At 43.6% G+C, this 19,434-nt stretch overlaps 1 protein-coding gene and 1 long non-coding RNA gene across 4 annotated transcripts in view; one reads left to right on the forward strand and one right to left on the reverse strand.

The window, feature by feature from the left end:
- Nucleotides 1–10,781, reverse strand: part of LOC125173505 (uncharacterized) — a 45,315-nt gene extending 34,534 nt beyond the window's left edge. The window contains exon 1 of the long non-coding RNA XR_007155057.1: nucleotides 9,583–10,781. This is a non-coding gene — a long non-coding RNA (uncharacterized LOC125173505). The remainder of the gene's footprint in view (nucleotides 1–9,582) is intronic.
- Nucleotides 10,782–10,990: 209 nt separating this feature from the next.
- TRIM33 (tripartite motif containing 33) overlaps nucleotides 10,991–19,434 on the forward strand; it is a 130,357-nt gene continuing 121,913 nt past the window's right edge. For 2 of the 3 annotated variants that reach the window (XM_047872714.1, XM_047872716.1), the window contains exon 1: nucleotides 10,992–11,556. In XM_047872714.1, coding sequence (XP_047728670.1) covers nucleotides 11,031–11,556 — 526 coding nt within the window. In that variant the 5' untranslated portion in view covers nucleotides 10,992–11,030. Of the gene's footprint in view, nucleotides 11,557–19,434 lie in introns of all 3 variants that reach the window. The other variant, XM_047872717.1, reaches the window with a different exon arrangement.

Here is a 19,434-nt window from a genome sequence, read left to right on the forward strand (position 1 = left end):
TGAAATTCCCATGTGAAAGATGCCTTCCCTATTTGAGAAACAACATTCTTATCATCAGAGATGGGGGGTTGAGGCTGAGAGAATTCTTTATAAACAGACCTTGTTAAGTCCCTGTGTGCCCTGTTGTGTGCTTGGCTCCTGGCGGGGAGCTGGGCTAGCCCGGGGGCAGCAGTGGGCTTGGTCCTTCGTGCCCACATTGGACCCGTTCCTGGGGCTCTGGGGCGCATGTCTGATGTTGCCTCTACCTCCTCCTCTCCCTCAGGAGGCTCCAAAACCCCGAACTTGTCCTTGTTCTTACAGCTGACTGTGAAACCTCAGGGCCTCAGTGCGGATGGCAACATCAGGGCTGAGCTAACTGGCTCTCTGGACAAGAATGAAGTAAAGATCTTAGACCAGTTTTAAAAGAGGAAAGAAATTTAGAAACGCTGCTGATTATGGACTTGATGCTCGTCTCTTCCACCAAGCTTTCATAAGCTTTAGAAATTATATCATGAAGTCTCATTCCCTGGATGTGGACATTCGCATTATTTTGAATGATATTGCTTTAGTGTAGCTCATGTAGATGATATATTTCCATTTTTGTGGAGACATGCGAAACAGATATTGCCTGTGTTAGAATGTAAGGATGATCTATGTCAAATAAGTGACTTGAGAATATCACCTAACTGGTACCCAGAAGCCAGAGCCATATAAATTTTTTTTTCAACATTTATTTATTTTTGGGACAGAGAGAGACAGAGCATGAACGGGGGAGGGGCAGAGAGAGAGGGAGACACAGAATCGGAAACAGGCTCCAGGCTCTGAGCCATCAGCCCAGAGCCTGACGCGGGGCTCGAACTCACGGACCGTGAGATCGTGACCTGGCTGAAGTCAGACGCTTAACCGACTGCGCCACCCAGGTGCCCCTACCAGAGCCATATAGTAGAAGATAATATTCCATTCAGACCCCACAAACAGTGGAAAGATTTACCAATCCAGAAATACTTGTTACCAAAGTATGGCATGTAAACGGAAATAGATATAATCCCTGTTCTCATGGAATTTATTAAGAGAGACAAATATCAAGGCACCTGGGCTCAGTCAGTAGAGAGAGCACGTGACTCTTGATCTCAGGGTTTCGAGTTCAAGCCCACGTTGGGTATAGAGCCTACCTTAAAAAAAAAAAAAACCTTAAAAAAGAAAGAGACAGATATTAATCAGATAATCATGCTAATGAATACATTATTGCAAACTGAAAACTTAACGACAAAAGGAAATATTTGTACTTTATAGTCGTTGGTCTGTATTCCAAACTCTTCCCATGTATTAATCACATAAAATAACTTACTATATGAAATGTAATGGGTATATAGTTTTACTATGCCCACCAGATTTTACCCATTTGCAGATAATGAAACTTAGGCAGAGAGAAGTTAGTAACTTGTCCAAGGCCACACAGCTAATAAGTGGTAGAGCTGGAATTCAAACCCAGATAGTTTGGCCCCTGCTTCTAACCATTATACTACACTGCTTCTCACAGTAGCTCTGAAGGAAAGAAACAGGGATCTGTGAGAACATCTAAGAAAGAAAACTGACTTAAAGTTTATTTAAGTAATCCCTACAGCCAACATGGGGCTTGAACCCATGACCCTGAGATCAAGAGTCGCATGCTCTTCCAACTGAGCCAGCCAGGTGCCCCAGTAAGGAAACTGATTTAGACAGAAGCCTTCTGAGGAAGCACTGCTTGAGCTGTGACCCCAAGTTTGAGTAGGAATTAACTCTGCAGAGTGGATGGTGGTGGTAGGGGAAATGATCATTCAAGCTTGAGGCCATAATGTACAAAGTCCCTGAGGCAAGATGGAACAAGGCACAGTGAAGAAACTGAAAGGCCAGTGTAGCTAAGTTGTAAAAAGCAAGGGGGAAGTGGGATATTATGTGGCTAAAGATGTAGTCCAGGTCAAACGAAAGGTCTCATAGGCCCTTAAATTTTTTTTCATCCTAAAAGCAAGGGAAACTCATGGAGATGTGTATTCAGAAAGCAGGGATCAGTTTTCCTTTGAAAAGATTACTCTTACGACAGTTTAGACAGTGGGTTGCAAAGGAGTCACAAGAGCATGTGGAGATGAGGGGAGTGGTATCTTGAGGGTGGAAAGTTGATTTAGGGTTGTGACAATGGAAATAGAGACAAATGGAAGGATTTGGAGAAATATTTAGAAAGTCAAGTTGACAGGACTGGGTAATATAGATTGGATATAAGGGGTAAGAAGTTGTAGGTTTCAAGTTGTAGGTTTCCACTCTTATATCTGTCAGTAAAATCAGTTAATTTATCTTCTAAGTGTCTTTCTTTCTAGTACAACTAAGTGAATGGTAACCCCATGAGATAGGGACTGTGGAAGAAGATGAAGAGGTTTAGGGAGGAGATTATTGAGTCTTCAACATGCTGAATTTGAGGTGCCTTTGAGACATTTACGTGCATATATTAAATAGGCAGTTGTCAAGATGGATCTAGACTTCAAAGGTTAGACCTGGGCTGAAGTTATACACTGGGGAACTATCACTGCATGTCCGGCAAATAAAGCTGCAGCATAGATGAGTTTGCCTTGGGGGTGAAGAAAACCGACTGAGAAGATAAGGGGGTCTAGAGTTAGTATTTGAGGAAGTCTAACAAGAGTAAGGAGTGCAGGAAAGGGCTACCTTAGTAGGCCTGGATGGCTTAAACCCCATCCTTTCCCAAGAAAGGCCTGTCTTTGGTCAAACTGGCACTTGACTGACTCCTGGGAAATAGTATCTGAGTCCTTGGAATACTCTGCCTAGTAAGAGTGTTTCGTATGCTTGTGGCCTGGGCCATGTGTATCAGTTTGACCTCAGTAGGCTGGAGACCGAGTAGTTGGGATCAGTTAGGTGGGCGCTCCATGCTTAAGTGATAGATCCCAAATAAAAACCCTGTACACCAAGGCTCGGGTGAGTTTTCCTGTTTGGCAACATGTGTGTTGCTGGGAGAATTAATGCCTGTGCAATTCCACTGAAAGGGGACACCTGAGACCTTATGCCTCTTAACCTTTCCTCTTACACTTTACCCATCTACCTTTTCTCTCTGATTTTAATTTATCATTTCACTGTAATAAACCATAACCATGAGTATAATAGCTTTTCTGAGTCCGTGAATTCTTCTTGACTGGTCGTGGGGACCTCTGATAAGGTCTGCAAAAGAGAGACAACAGTCTAAGAGGTAGTGGCAAATCAGAGGAGTGTGGTGTCATGAAAGCCAAGAAACTTAAGGGATTCCAGAAGGGAAGGCCAGCAGTGTTACATCCCACTGAGAAGACGAGTAACGTCAGGGATTAAAATACGTCTGAAGGATTTTAAAACGTGGAAGTCATTGATGACCTTATCAAGAGCTGTTTTGGTGGTGACAGGAGTGGATTGAGGAATGAGTAGGATGTGAGGAGAGACCTTTAGAGAAACAAACTGTGACTTGAAAAAAGATTACATGTTGGGGCGCCTGGGTGGCGCAGTCGGTTAAGTGTCCGACTTCAGCCAGGTCACGATCTCGCGGTCCGTGAGTTCGAGCCCCGCGTCAGGCTCTGGGCTGATGGCTCAGAGCCTGGAGCCTGTTTCCGATTCTGTGTCTCCCTCTCTCTCTGCCCCTCCCCCGTTCATGCTCTGTCTCTCTCTGTCCCAAAAATAAATAAACGTTGAAAAACAAAATTAAAAAAAAAAAAGAATAAAGATTACATGTTAATTCCACCTGTGTTTATAGTAGCAAAATACGTCAAATTAGGTTATCTAATAAGGTAATAGGAACGCTTCACATTTACTTACTAAAAACTTTTACAGTGGGTATACTTGCTGAATCAGCAATTTTATTTTTAGGAATATTCAGGAGACATGATTACAGACATGCAAAGAATTATGCATCATAATGTTTATCACAATATTGTTTGTAATAGAAAAAATGAAAACCATATTGTGTAACAACAGCTAACATATTACAGTACACTCAAGTGATATCTATTTATTGACTAATTTGGGATGTATTTTATTGGTTGCAAGAATTAGAGATTATGTGGAAAGTACTTTGTAAATTATAAACTCCTGTTTAAATGTCATGTTTGTCACTGGTATTACTAATGTGCTCCTGGAAGGCCTGAGAAATATAGAAAAACCAAGAGCTGGCAATCAGACTCAACTCTGCCGACTGTCTCCCCTTTCTTGCTATTAATGGTTCTCAAATTCATTTAGACAACACAGAGTTTGGAAGTCAGAGTGCACTTTGAACATCATGAAATGCTGACAAGTGATTATTTTTTTCTATGATTTCAATTATCCTTAGCCTTATGATTAGATCATTCACAAATCTGTGCTGATGGTATATCTCCTCTACTTCAATCCTTCTAATAAGTTGACAAAAACACCACTACCAATCATAATATACAGTTCTACAGTTTTGTGTGTTTTTGAATACCTGTTTAAAGACAATCCTGAGGGGCACCTGGGTGGCTCAGTTGGTTAAGCGTCCAACTCTTGGGTTTGGCTCAGGTCATGATCTCACAGGTTGTGAGTTCAAGCCCTGCATTGGGCTGTGCGGGAAACATGGAGCCTGCTAGGGATTTCCCTCTCCCTCTCTTTCTGCCCCTCCCTGGCTTGTGCTCTGTCTTTCTCAAAAAATGAATAAACATAAAAAAAATAAAGACAATCCTGATTATAACTTAGTCTTACTTAGATAGTAAAGGATTCAAAAGCAGAGTTTAACTTGCTTTTTTGTCATGTTGACTTTTTAAAAACATTTTTTTAATGTTTGTTTATTATTGAGAGACAGAGCAGGAGCAGAGAGGGGCAGAGACAGAGGGAGACAGAGGGAGACACAGAATCCAAAGCAGGCTCCAAGCTGTTAGCACAGAGCCTGACATGGGGCTCAAACTCACAAACTGCGAGATCACACCCTGAGCTGAAGTCGGACACTTAAGTGACTGAGTCACCCAGGCGCCCCAGTCATGTTGACTTTTAAAAGCATCTAATTTTACAGATAATTGATAAAATGTGAGAAGTGTTAAATATTCTTTGACATTATACATAAACCACACTAAAATGCTTTTCATTAAAGTAAAAGGCAATATTTTAGATACAGGGAATTTCAAATGACATAGTTAAGACCAAAAAGATAAACTGGACATTGCTATCTTATCTTCTATAGCCTAATGAACACAAACTGGAAGACAGGTGAGTCTTTCTCAGTTCTAGGAGACAGTGAAGACATTTCCTCAGTATTGAAATATAATAATATAACCAGTTATATAAATCGAAATATAAAAGCGATCTCCTATAGGTTTTGAGTTGGCATTCACTGTCTTTGTGAAAAGTCGAACATTACTAATCAAGTGTAGTTATACCTTTGAAGGGAAAGCAGTACTAGCACTTGCTGAGCTGGAATTACTACCAAAATTTAAAAAGGTGATTGTATTAATTTAACTATAAGCCAGTTTTATTTAAATCAGGACTATCCAACAAAAATATTCTATCAGCCATTCAAGATCAGAATTCTAGTGTATGAGATCAGTTTTTTTTTTAAGCTCTGTACCCAACATGGGAATTGAAATCAGAACCCCAAGATCAAGAGTTGCATGCTCTACCAACTGAGCCAGCCAAGCACCCTTGCATGAGATCAATTTAAATATGTTACTCATAGGGGTGCTTGTGTGGCTTAGTTGGTTAAAGGTCGACTCTTGATTTCAGTTCAGGTCATGATTTCTTACTTTGTGAGTTCCAGCCCTGCAGCGGACTCTGCACTGTGAGTGCAGAGCTTGGGATTCTCTCTCCTCTAGCTCTGCTTCCTCCACCTCCTGGCTTCCACATGTGTGTGCTCTCTCTCAAAATAAATAAATAAACATTAAAAAAAAAAGATGTTACAAATTAAAGAAGTCACGATTTCTTTTTTGTAAGAAATAAGGCAGTGGCCAACTATTACTCATTAGCAGTTTTTTTAAGGTTTACTTATTTTTGAGACACACACACACACACACTCAGTAAAGCCTGATGTGGGGCTCTATCCCATGACCCTGGGATCACCACCAGAGCTGAAATCAAGAGTCAGATGCTGGGGCGCCTGGGTGGCGCAGTCGGTTAAGCGTCCGACTTCAGCCAGGTCACAATCTCGCGGTCCGTGAGTTCAAACCCCAGGTCAGGTTCTGGGCTGATCCTGGAACCTGTTTCCAATTCCGTATCTCCCTCTCTCTCTGCCCCTCCCCCGTTCATGCTCTGTCTCTCTCTGTCCCAAAAATAAATAAACGTTGAAAAAAAAAAATTAAAAAAAAAAAAAAAGACTCACTCTTAAAAAAAAAAAAAAAAAAAAGAGTCAGATGCTTAACTGAGCCACCCAGGCATCCCTCTTTTTTGCCTTCTTAGTGCTAGCAAAGATTATTTTTGTTCCAGGGATGTACTTCTTGGTATTCTCCAAATACACCTCTCCTCAGATGATGCCTTGGTTCTTGTTGGTGTCAGTGTAAGGGAATCAGGGGCCTGACTGGTCTTCTACCCAAATAAACAATGGAAATTTCTTTCTAATGCGTATTTTCCTTTTCCTTGGTGTGGCACTGGACACACTTTTGGACAAAAATCTTACTCTTCTTGGGGCGCGTGGGTGGCTCAGTCGGTTAAGCGTCCGACTTCAGGTCACAATCTCGTGGTCCGTGAGTTCGAGCCCTGCGTCGGGCTCTGGGCTGATGGCTCGGAGCCTGGAGCCTGTTTCCGATTCTGTGTCTCCCTCTCTCTCTGACCCTCCCCCATTCATGCTCTGTCTCTCTCTGTCTCAGAAATAAATAAACGTTAAAAAAAAATCTTACTCTTCTCAACATCACCCCTTTTTATTTCTTCTTTCAATAACTGTGTTAGAAAGGTCCCTGTTCTGAAGTTGGACATCCCGCTAAGTCCAAGGACGAGCTAGGTCTAAGGTGCTTGTGCCTATGAATCTTTGTTCAGAAGTGAACTTTAAATCACAGAATTTCACCTTTAATACCTGTTGGCCTCACCCAGTCATGAGTATAACTACGAAATTCGAGAAATGCCCCAAATCTCAACTGCAGTATTCCTCTGCTGGCCCTGAGGCACTCTTCTGCTCCTGCTGTTGACCATGTTTGCTCTGCCCAAGAGCTGCAGAACTGGCCCTTACAAGTCTTTCTGCTACTCTTGGGCTACTGCCTTATTATTGCAAACCTCCTGTGCCCAGCCAGTGGATTATGCTCTCACCATCGTTCACCTATCTCATGTCCTTCACTTCTAGTGCTTTTTCTCTTTTCTGGACAACTGGAAGGTTTCTTCCACTCTGGTTACCAATAATTTCGAGGGGGGCAGGGGGTAGTTCTCCATAGCAGAGCTGCTAGGCACCTAGAGACAGATCTCTCTTTTATTTCAGAACTGTGTTTTGCTCATAATGTCACGCAAGAGAGACAGAGGTAAAAGGGAACCTTGGCCAGGGAATGGCTGGACACAGCCTCTACTTACACCCACTGTTCAGTTCAGCCCCTAGCATAATTTCTCTTCTTGACATTTTCTTCTGAGGTACCTTTATTTCTCCCTCTAGTTCAGTCCCCTTCAGGGATCTTTGGGTGTGCTTTTATATTCACTTCAGGGTTACTCTGTGCCAGGTACTATAAGCACTTCACAACTTTTTAATTGTCAAACAACTTTAAGGTAGGTCCTACTAATAACAAATACCTTTTTTACAAATGAGGAAACTGAGGCACGTGAACCAAATTACCCCAATTACGCAGCTAGCAGGTGGTGGAACCAGGCTTCAAATTAGACACTTTGGCTGTAGGGCATACATTCAACCTCTGTGCTATGCATTCTCTCCATCAGACAGGTTTGTGCATATGGTATTTCAACCTCATGAATGTTTTCAGTTTTTCCCCTGAGATTTCTGGGCTACCATTGTAAATCAAGGAGGTACTTGGGTATTTGTTTGTGTTTGTCTGTCTATCTATCTATCTATCTATCTGCTCAATGTGGGGCTTGAACTCACGATCCCATGATCAAGAGTTACTATCTATCTATCTATCTATCTATCTATCTATCTATCTACCTATCTATCTATCTATCCACCCAATATGGGGCTTGAACTCACCACCTTGAGATCAAGAGTTACATGCTCTACTGACTGAGCCAGAAAAGCACCCCAACATGTACCAGAGTATCTGTTTAAATGTCCCCAAATACTCTATGACAGCTTAATTCCAGGCCCTGCCCTTTTAGAGCACACAGTAAATTTCATGATGAGCAAATTCCTCTCTATAAAATTATACTTTTCAAAAACACACTAGATTTTATTAAGGGCAAGTGGTAGCAGGCATCAAAAGGTTAAGAAAAATTCAAGGAAACAACACTTCTGTTTCAGAGATTCAGCTCCATTAACTGATTTGTTTGAAGTGAATTTGGAATAAAGTCTCTATTTGCCCTTTATTGTATATGTTCCATATTTTTCACCATCTGCACAGATACCACTCAGGTCCAAACAACCAGTATTCTTCAACTATTCGTCTATTAGCAGCCTAACTGGTCTTTCTTCCACTCTGAACCCTTACACGTGATTTCTCCAGGAAGCAGCCACAGTGACTCTTCACTACTGAGTCTTTGCTCAAAACTCATCAAGACTTCCCATCTCACTCGGCATCTCACATCTAGGTTCCGAGCACTCCTTGGGTGCTCCAGCAGAGGAAATTTTTCCAAGGGGAACAAAAGTTAAGGACAGTTTTAAGGAAATTAGTCACATACGTAAAAATTAATCACATGTACACACACATATGCAGTTTTTTATGCAATGCTTACATCTATAAAAATGAAAAATGGAATTGACACCAGGCCCTCTCTTGCTAGTAATGTTATATACATCCAGGTGTACATGAACTAATTGAAAAGAAGAAAACTACCAGCGATCTCATAGACATTCCCAATAACACATTACTTTCCATGCTCAATGTTTATTTAACAAAATATAACATTTTTTGATGAATGTTGGTGTTTTAAACTGCACGGTGGTGTTTGTCAGATATAATTTAGTGTTTACTTTTCTATTGGATGTATTTATTTATTTATTTATTTATTTATTTATTTATTTATTTAAATGGTTATTCTATTTTTGGGAGAGCGCAAGCAGGGGAGGGGCAGAGAGAAGACGACAGAGGGTCTGAAGCGGCTTCTGCGCTGACAGCTGCGACCCCGATGTGGGGCTCGAACTCAGAAACCCCGAGACCACAACTGAACCAAAGTTGGAAGCTCAAGAGACTGAGCCACCCAGGTGTCCTCTCCATTGGATGGATTTAAGAGTAACACCTTAAAAATGTCAGTATTGCAAAAAGTCAGTAATTGCACTCTTTGCAACTAACACGTATGACGAAAAATTTTAGAATCAACTACTTACAAAGTTTGAGGAAATCCAAGGGCATATAAGTTTAAAACATTGAGGACCGTTTCTGTGTATGACCTGGCCCCCTTAACTTTCTCTTATGTTGTGGTACTCTCCCTTGTTCGAACCACTCAAGCCCCTCTGACTCCTTGCTGTTCCTCTAATGAGCCAAGAATCCCTGTCTGCCTCAGATCCTTTGTACTTACTGTGTTCCTCTGCCTGGAATACTCTTCTGCAAGAGAGCCACAAGTCTTGTTCATCTACCAACAGAGGCCTTCCCCAGTCATTTCTGATTTCTTCTACTCTGCTTATTTTGTCTTCATGGTATTTATCACTCCCTGGCATATATTTATTGTCAATCTTCCTCCGTTAGATTGCAAACTCCTCCAAGGCAAAGATCTTTGCTTTCTGCTGTGATCTCTAAAACACTCCCCTACTACACAGTAAGAGGTCGGTATCTGTGAGCGAATAAATGACAAATGTTTTGAGGCGGCTTATTTTTAAGGCCTTGTGCGAGCTCAGAGAATACCAGTTCCTTGGGAACACTGTCAGAAGACGAAAGCACTTCGTGATCCTAACGTTAAAACAGCCGCTTGCACTGCATAAACATCTCGGGTACTTGTTTTCAAACAGAGACAAACCTTTCTGAAAGCTTCTATCATCGATATCATTAGGGCATTTGGAACGCAACTCGCGCCGGGACACTACATGGGACTCTCAGGACACAACCCTGGGTAGATCGGTGGTGGCTCCTCAAACTGACGCACATCGGAATCCGCCGAAGCGACTTTTCAACATCCATCAGCCCTCTCCCCCCACTTCCTGATGCAGGTCTGGGGTGTGGCCATGGCATCTCTGCTTTGAAAAAGCTCCTCAGTTGGTTTTCTGAAACGCAGACATCTGAGAATCAATCACCTTAAGAAGCTAAAGATAGCTGTTAAAGAGTTTCTTCCTCCCGGGGTCTTTTCAGCCTATTTCTGGCCGGCCTCCAGTTAAAAAAAAAAGCGCCCCGTTTCGCGGCTCCCCTGAGACACGATCACCCAAAGGAACGCAGCTGGTTAAGGCACCGAGCCCGAGGAGGACCGCATCTCAGAGCCAGCAGACCCTGGCGTGCGACATGTACGGCAAGTGAGGTTTGCGCCGAGACGCGCCCGCCTCTGGGGACGGCGCCGCCCGGGAGACGCTAGCTGCGAAGGGACTGGTGCCGGCCTCCTATCCACCCTTTCCCGCAATTTCTCCCCGCACCAGCGCCGCGTCCGAGCTCATAACCGGCGCCGGCCAAAGGCGGTTCTGCGTCCACCGCCACTGGCTTTAAACGCTCGCAGCTAGCCGAGCTGCCGCGGCGCGGACATACACGCTACGGCCGGAGGTCAGGCGGGGGGCGGGGACGACTCCCCGCCCGCGGCCCAAGTTCCCGCCTCCCTCAGGAGGACGTCCGTGCGTACGTGCGCGCGCCGCGCCCGCCCTCCTTCAGCCGCGCGACGCGAGGGCGGGGGCGCCGCGTGCGCGCGCGCTCTCGTTCGTTCGCTTGCCTGCTCGCTCTCGGCGGCCGCTCTCGCTGCGGCTGCGGCTGGGGCTGGGGGCGGCGGCGGCGGCGGCGGCGGCGCGGGCGGCTGGCGGCGCGGGGCGGTCCGGCGGGTTCAAAGAGGAAAACATGGCGGAAAACAAAGGCGGCGGCGAGGCTGAGAGCGGCGGCGGGGGCAGCGGTAGCGCGCCGGTAACTGCCGGGGCCGCCGGGCCCGCGGCGCAGGAGGCGGAGCCGCCTCTCGCCGCGGTGCTGGTGGAGGAGGAGGAGGAGGAAGGCGGCAGGGCGGGCGCGGAGAGCGGCGCGGCCGGGCCCGACGACGGGGGGGTGTCCGCGGCCTCCTCGGGCTCGGCCCCGGCTGCCTCAGCCCCTGCGGCCTCAGTGGGCCCTGGAGTTCCCGGGGGGGCGGCATCGACGCCGGCCCCAGCTCCAGCCTCGGCTCCCGCTCCGGGTCCGTCGGCGGGGCCGCCTCCTGGACCGCCAGCCTCGCTCCTGGACACCTGCGCCGTGTGTCAGCAGAGCTTGCAGAGCCGGCGTGAGGCGGAGCCCAAGCTGCTGCCCTGCCTTCACTCCTTCTGCCTGCGTTGCCTGCCGGAGCCGGAGCGCCAGCTCAGCGTGCCCATCCCGGGGGGCAGCAACGGCGACATCCAGCAAGGTGAGCGGGAGGCCCTGCCCGAGGTCTGGGCCGAAGGGGATTTGCGGGCCCGAGGAGGATCTGGGGACGGAGGTGCCCGGGCCCGGGGTTGCTCGGACCGGCGCGATCCTGAGGGGTCTGAGAGGTGGAAGACACGGCCCCGGGACAGTTTCCAGAGAAGGTGGGCCGCCGGAGATAAGGGGAGGGTGCAGGGAGGGGTGCCGGCAGCGAGAGGCTGGGGGAGGGGATACCGGCTGCAAGGGAGGTTTGGGGTGTGAGGATACGGGCCGGGAAGGCGTGGACTCCGGCCGAGCGCAGGTTCGGGGAGCTGGTGGACTCGGATAGAGAAAGGGGACCAGGTCCGGGAAGCCTCCTGCGAGGAGTGTTTTGGGAGGGAAGGCCTGTAGCCGGAGAGGTGTTGAGTAGGTAAGCGGTAAGGGCTGTGAGGACGAATTACCTTGGAGGGAAGGACTTGCCCTGTTCGAGGCTAGGGGAAAGCGGGACTAGGGACTAAAATAGAGGACGATAAAGGGTATTGGAGAGTTTAGAGCTGAGAGAAGCTGTCTGGTGGAGAGTAATTTTAGGATGACATTGGGAAGGAGGAACTCTGCAAAAGAAAATAGCCGCGAAGGGCCTGCATGTTTAGGGGAATATCCTAAGGTTTAGGGGTGAAGGAGAAATGAACTTGGAAGGGAATTGGGAGTTAGAGACAGCTGGGTTTCATTGTACGTTAATGAGCCCCTAGTGTTCCAGACTGTGTGCTAGGATTAAATAAAATACTCAGTGAGGAGCCCATTCATAGTCATATAGGGAAAACAAATACACTGCCTATAGCAGTGGAGGTGGGTGCTTGATACAGTAGTTGTGGCACATCAAGAGAAGGTCAGGGGAACTTCACTGAAAAGGAAACCCTGGAACAGGTTTCTTGAAGGGTGAGTGGCTCACTGGATTGGGGAGTTTTTACAGCACAAGGTACTTTACACATCTCTGGAGCTAAGGGTTAACTAGTCGTTATCAAACACATTAATGCTTCTGCAGTGAAACATACAAATGTTTCACCAATGGGATAGAAATAACCACCGTTCAGGGTGGGTTTTGTTGCACATTTTGGAAAACTTTAAAATTTCAAAGCTCTTGAAATTCAGAACTGTGGGAAAGGTATTGCTGACCTGTGCAAAAGGGTTTGGGATTCATACTGAAAAGCCTGTCTTGTGCAGTGTAGAGTAAAAGTCCCTGAAGGGCTTTTCTATCAAGTGGATAAAAGGAATCATGTTTGTGATCCAGAAAGATCACTTGGGGGCACATTGGAGAGTAAGGGGAGGCAAGGTTGGCCGAAGATAATTTTCACAGTAATCTCAGAAATGAGCATTTGGAATTAACAAATGACTGATAATAGGTATTAAAGAAGGAAGCATTTTGGAATGGGGGACAGGTATGGATTTGGTGACACATTTGAGTATGGAGGTCTACTTTGTTACTTCCTCCTTGTGACTTGGACGGATACATTTTTCTCAGCCTTAGCTTTTTCAGTTATGAAACAAGGACAAAATTGCCAACCTCATAGAATTATTGATAGAATGAATGAAGTATGTAAAGTGAGTAGTATGTGATAGTAACTAATGAAATGGCAGCTATTTAATTATTATTTAGTTCTTTTTTTTTCTTGTTTATTCATTTATTTTGAAAGAGACAGAGAGAGGGAGAATCCCAAGCAGGTGGGCAGTGCAGAGAGCCTGACATGGAGTTTGAACCCATGAAACCTTGAGATCATGACCTGAACCAAAATCAAGAGCCCGAAGCTTAACTGATTGAGCCACCCAGGTGCCATAGTAGTAACTAATTCTAAGTGGCCTTGGGAATGGAGGTTGGGCAGAGGGAATTGACATTGGTATAGGGGAGGCCAATGTGTCTAGGCTGAGTTCCAGGTTTCTTGTTTGGTGGGTGGCAGTGCTATTAATGCGAATAAAAGAATTCAGGAACAGAAGCAGAGGGGTGTGTGTGTGTGTGTGTATGTGTATGTGGTGGAAGGGGGATATGATGATTTCACTTATGTTTCGGGTTTGATTACTGAGACCTACAGCTAAAAATGTTAAGAATAAGGATTTGATTGATGTTGAAGATACTAAGCGATAATGGGTGTATAACTAACACCCATGTACATGGCCTCATGAGTATAAGTAAGACATGTGGGGTTCAGTGCTCTTGTGGGAGCCTGGATTAGGTGAGAGATTTACAGGGAACATAGATGAAAATTGTGTTTGAGTGATGTGGCTGAGAGACTGAGGTTATGGAATTGGCACTCTGATATTTATGCGGGAGAGATAGGGTAATAGTCTGTGAATTCTCTCTTCATTCTCTATCCTTTGTTTTTGAACTCGGAGCAATAAGTAGATGGAACTAAATATTGTCATTTTTAAGGCACTGTTGCTTTCTAACCAGTATCTAAAACAAATTAAGTCTGGGAGCCACCATCTTTTTAGACAGGGAGTCTAGAAAATAGTTTTTTAGTATTAACTCCTGTATGTATCCTTTGCTTTGCTCTTTAAAAAAGCAAGCATGTTGTTCTAGAAGGAATACTGGGTTTGGGGTCAGGGGACATAGTTATGCCACTTGATTCTTTTCTGCAAAGAAGGTTTATAATGTTTCTGCCCCTTAGTTTCTTTATCTCTAAAATGTAGTTAATAGTCCTTTACTTACATCTCACTAAGTTAAGTGAAATAATAAATGTGAAAATGCTTTTATAAACAGTGAAATGCTGGGGCGCCTGGGTGGCTCAGTCGGTTAAGCGTCCGACTTCAACTCAGGTCAGGATCTCGCGGTCTGTGAGTTCGAGCCCCACGTCGGGTTCTGGGCTGATGGCTCAGAGCCTGGAGCCTGCTTCAGATTCTGTCTCTCCCTCTCTCTCTGACCCTCCCCCATTCGTGCTCTGTCTCTCTCTGTCTCAAAAATAAATAAACGTTAAAAAAATTAAAAAAACAACAACAACAGTGAAATGCTTTACAAATGTAAGTATTCTCCAACAACGATTCCTTTTCTGGTCAAGGGAGCCATAACTGGTAGCTTAAGTCAACATGTTAAGTGGTTTTGAAACAGTGACAAGTGCATTACCCTTCCTAATAACTGGCCTTTTTTCTGTTCCTCTAACATACCAAAGTTCTTCACACTTTTTAACTGTTCCTTCTAGATCAGTGATTCTCCAAATGTGGTTTCTGGACCAGCAGCATCAACATCATCTTCAGTCTTGTTAGGAATGCAAATTCTTGGGCCCCACTCCAGACCTCTGACCAGCCAGCCATCTGTTTTAATAAGTCCTTTAGGTGATTTTGATGTACACTAAGTTTAAGTACCACTTGTTTTTAGTGAAGGGTTCCTCACTTCAGATGTTGCCTCATTAGAAAGGCCTTCTCTGCTCTTTTTTTTATTTAAGGCTTTATTTTTTATTATTCTTAAAGCTTATTTATATTGAGAGAGAGAGAGAGCACATGAGCAGGGGAGGGGCAGAGAGAGAGGGAGAGAGAGAGAATTCAAGCAGGCTCCACACTCAGTGCAGAGCCCCATGTGGGGCTTCAACTCACCAACTGTGAGACCACGACCTGAACTGAGATCAAGAGTGGGACGTTTAACTGACTGAGCCACCCAGGCACCCCTAAGGCTTTATTTTTTAGAATCGTTTTAGGTTTATAGCAAAATTAAGAGGAAGATACGGAGATGTCCCATATATCCCCAGCTCCCATGCATGCATAGCCTCCCCGTTTGCAATATCCCCCACCAGACTAGTACATTTGTCACAGTTGATGGACCTACACTGGTAGATCATAATCACCCAAAGTCCATAGTTTACATTAGTGCTCACTTTTAGTGTTTGTACATTTTGTGGGTTTGAACAAATATATAATGACCTATACCCATCATTATAATACCATGCAGAGTATTTTCATCACCCTAAAGATCCTGTGTCTGATGGCTCTTTTTAAAGTGGTCCTCTAGGTCACCCTCTTACATGTTACCTTTTTTCTTTCATAGCACAGCTAAAATCTAAAATGTTTTCTTGTTTTTGTTTACTCCTTTGTCTTTGCCCACTAGAATATTGTAGAGTGAATGTTCATTAAATATCTTTTGAATGAGTAAGAATCATCTGGAGAACTTTTTAAAAATTAAAAAAAATGTTTATTTGAGAGAGAAAAAGACAGAACATGCATGAGGGAGGGGCCCAGAGAGAGGGCCCAAGCAGAATCCCAAGCAGAATCCTGTCAACTCAGAGCCTGACTTAGGGCTCTATCCCACGAACCATGAGATCATGACTTGAGCCGAAATCAAGAGTTGGACATTTAACTGACTGAGCCACCCAGGTGCCTCACCTGGGGAACTTTTTAAAATGCCACTTTGGGAGTTTTAGAAACTCTATTGATTTGGGGAATGATATGGGTACCTCATGTGATTCTGATTCTCGTACTGCCCACACTTTGAGAAACATGGATTTAGATATTTTTAAGAGAAAGGTTGATCTATTTACTCTTGAAATATTTGGAAAATCAAAACAGATCAATTAGTTAAGATTTGTTGAATCTCAAAAGTGCTTTGTGGGGGTGCCTGGGTGGCTCAGTTGGTTAACCATCCCAAGATCAGCTCAGGTCATGACCTCACATGAGTTTGAGCCCCACATTTGGTTCCGTGCTGACAGTGTGGAGCCTGCTTGGGAGTCTCTCTCTACTTCTCTCTCTCTGCCCCTCATACTTTCTCTCTCAAAAATAAATAAAAGTGCCTTGTGATTTTTTTTTTTTTTAATTATTTCAGGTTGAGTTGGAATAACTGTCAGTAGTGGGTGTGTATAGATCTGTAATGTATCAATAAAAATACAGATTTGTATTGATGCATCTGAACAAACTCTTGAATGAACTCTTGAAGGAGATGAGACTTGTGTAGTAGGCACTTCTGAGACAGCATGGTGATATGGATGAAGAACTGGACTGAGAGTAACTTGCATTGTGTTCTGCTGTTAGTTAGCTGTGTAGCTTTGGGTAAGGCACCAGACAGCTTCTTCAGGTCTTTTGTAGTATGAACAGGTTGCATTCCTATCCTGGGAAATCCCATGATTGTATTGTTTTTTTCTGCCAACTTTTTATATCTACATAATTTTAATATTCTTACCATTTGTGGGGAACGATGGAGAAATCAACATGGAAAAATGATTGTTTCGGAATCTTCAACTTACTGTGAAAAGTCTGAGATGGCAATATTCATGTGGTAAGTGGGAGGGAATACCTGGGTCTGGTATGAAGAGCACCTTCTTGCTGTGTTTCTGGCTGTTTTCTCGCTGAGTATGGTAAGCCACTCTGAGGAGTCTCCTATTTAAGCCCTAGGAAATTCTTGCGTCAGGAGTGTATATATTGTTTGGCAGTTTGCTAGTTCTGTGGCTTAATCTATTTGGGATTTTTTAAGGTCCTACTTTCTCTAATGCCCTATTTATATAAACAAGCTTGAGTTTTTGAATGATAATCTAGTCAGCAGCAAGCATTCAAAGCTGTGTCAAAGAAAACTGAAATACTTCTGTGGTTGGTTAAGTGCACACAATTCAAGACTTGAGTACCTGAATTCATTTTTGAGCTCCACCATTTACTACCTGAATGTTTGTGGATAAGTTACTTAACATCCGTAAATTGAGAGTAGTAATTACAACTACTTCATAGTGTTATTGTGAGGATTCAATGAGTTAATACATTGTAAAGTGCTTCATATAGCGCCTCACACATGGTAAGACCCCCAAAACTATTATTTCTGTTGTCTTCCAGTTGTCCTTCATTGTCTTTATGACTACCTCTATACGGTGAACAGAAAAAAGAGGAAGGAAGGTAAATTGTTGATGTTCTTCTAGGCTTTTCTGACATACAGTGATGTACAGCATCACTGTAAAGATGTAAAGATCTTTGCATTCCAGATCTCTCCAGCTACTTAAAATTTATAATGTGAAAACTTGTAAACCAATGGTCTAAGACCTAATTATTCACAAAGTCTACTATCTGTACATCAAAAATTTTAGAAGAATCTGACTGCTTTTTATTTCCTTATCAATATTCTTAGCAGACCCTAAATGAGAATGCCTTAAAGTAGTGATTCTCAAAGATGGTCCTTAAAACCTTGGGGAGATGTCTCTGATGCACTTTCAGACATTGGCAGTTAAAACTGTTTTCATAGTAACATTTATTCATTATTTGCCTCATTCCTGTTCTGATGTTTATATTAGTGATGCAAAAGCAGTGATGTGTAAAACTGCTGGCACCTTAGCAGGAACAAACCACGCTAAAAGTCCTTTTGTCTTTACCACCACACACTTAGAGTAAAAGCAAAAACAACAACAGCAAAAAACACACTAGTTTCATTTTGTCTTTAATGAAGCATTAGGACGTTATTTTATTAAATCTTGGTTTTTAATGTTTTTTAAGTTTATTTATTTATTTTGACAGAGTGAGCAGGTGAGGGGCAGAGAGAGGGAGAGAGAATCCTAAGCAGGCTCAGTTCAAACTCACAGCGTGTGATCATGACCTGAGCTGAAACCAAGAGTTGGACGCTTACCCGACTGAGCCACCCAGGCAGGCCCCCCCAAATCTTGGTTTTTAATAAATGTGATGAAACGGGAACTGTGCATAAAATGCTTCTGCTGCAGACTCAAGTGTAAGAAGGAAAGTACTTGTGCAGTTGTTTGAATTCAAAGCTGAATTAGCTTCTTTATTTTCATGGAAAATAATTTTTACTTGAAAGAATGATTGACAAACTATGGTTTTCAGACAGGGTGTTGGCAGCCATTTTCTCAAAAATGAATGAATTGAGCCTGTCAATTGAAGGAAAACAAGTGACATTATATGATGCCAATGATAAAGATTGAGATTTTAAATGAAAATTAGAATTTTGGAAAAAACTTGTATCTTCCATCATGAACTTGATAACTTCTCAATATTTAAAAGCTTTTCTGATGAGATTGGTAGTGTATTAAAGTGTCAAAATTTTTTTGATAGTATGCAATGAAATGTCAATGTTTGGAATATCTACATGGTGAACCAGTATTCTCCAAATGACCAGTGCATCATGTTACAAAATCTTGTAGAGGAAAGAGATTTAAAGTGTAAAATAGGCCAGTAGATTTTAATGTAAGGGAATAGTAAAAATTCATCAGTATGGTTTGAAATTCCACATTGCTACTGACGTTTAAGAAATACACTTGGGGGAGCCTGGGTGTCTCAGTCGGTTGAGAATCTGACTCTTGATTTCAGCTCAGGTCATGATCCTAGGGTTGTAGGATTGAGCCTGGTGTCGGGTTCGGGGCTGAACATGGAGCCTGCTTCAGATTCTGTCTCTCTCCCTCTGCCCCTCCCCTCCACTCATGCTAGCACTGGCTCGCGTGCGTGCTCTCTCTCTCTCTCTCAAAGTACATAAATAGCTGAGCATGGAGCCTGCTTAAGATTCTGATTCTCCCTTTGCCCCTCTCCTCCACTCATGCTTGCGTGCTCGCTCTCTTTCTCTCTCAAAATAAATAAATAAACAGTGTGGATATGATATACTACAGAAATATAAAAAAGTGGGGGGTGCCTGGCTGGCTCAGTTGGTAGAGTATGCAACTGGATGTCAGGTTCATGAGTTTGAGCCCTGTGCTGGGTGTGGAGACTACTTAAAAAAAAATATACACACACACACACACACACACACACACACACACACACACACATATATGTATGTATATATAGTGTATTTTTTATTTTAAGATTTTTTTCTTTTTTAAAGTAGACTTCATGCCCAGGGCAGAGCCCAATGCGGGGCTAGAACTCATGACCCCTGAGGTCATGACCTGAGCTGAGATCAAGGGTCAGATGCTTAACTGACTAAGCCACACAGATGTACCAAATGTAT

This window comes from Prionailurus viverrinus, chromosome C1 (assembly GCF_022837055.1).
Source record: "Prionailurus viverrinus isolate Anna chromosome C1, UM_Priviv_1.0, whole genome shotgun sequence".
Lineage (NCBI taxonomy): Eukaryota > Metazoa > Chordata > Mammalia > Carnivora > Felidae > Prionailurus > Prionailurus viverrinus.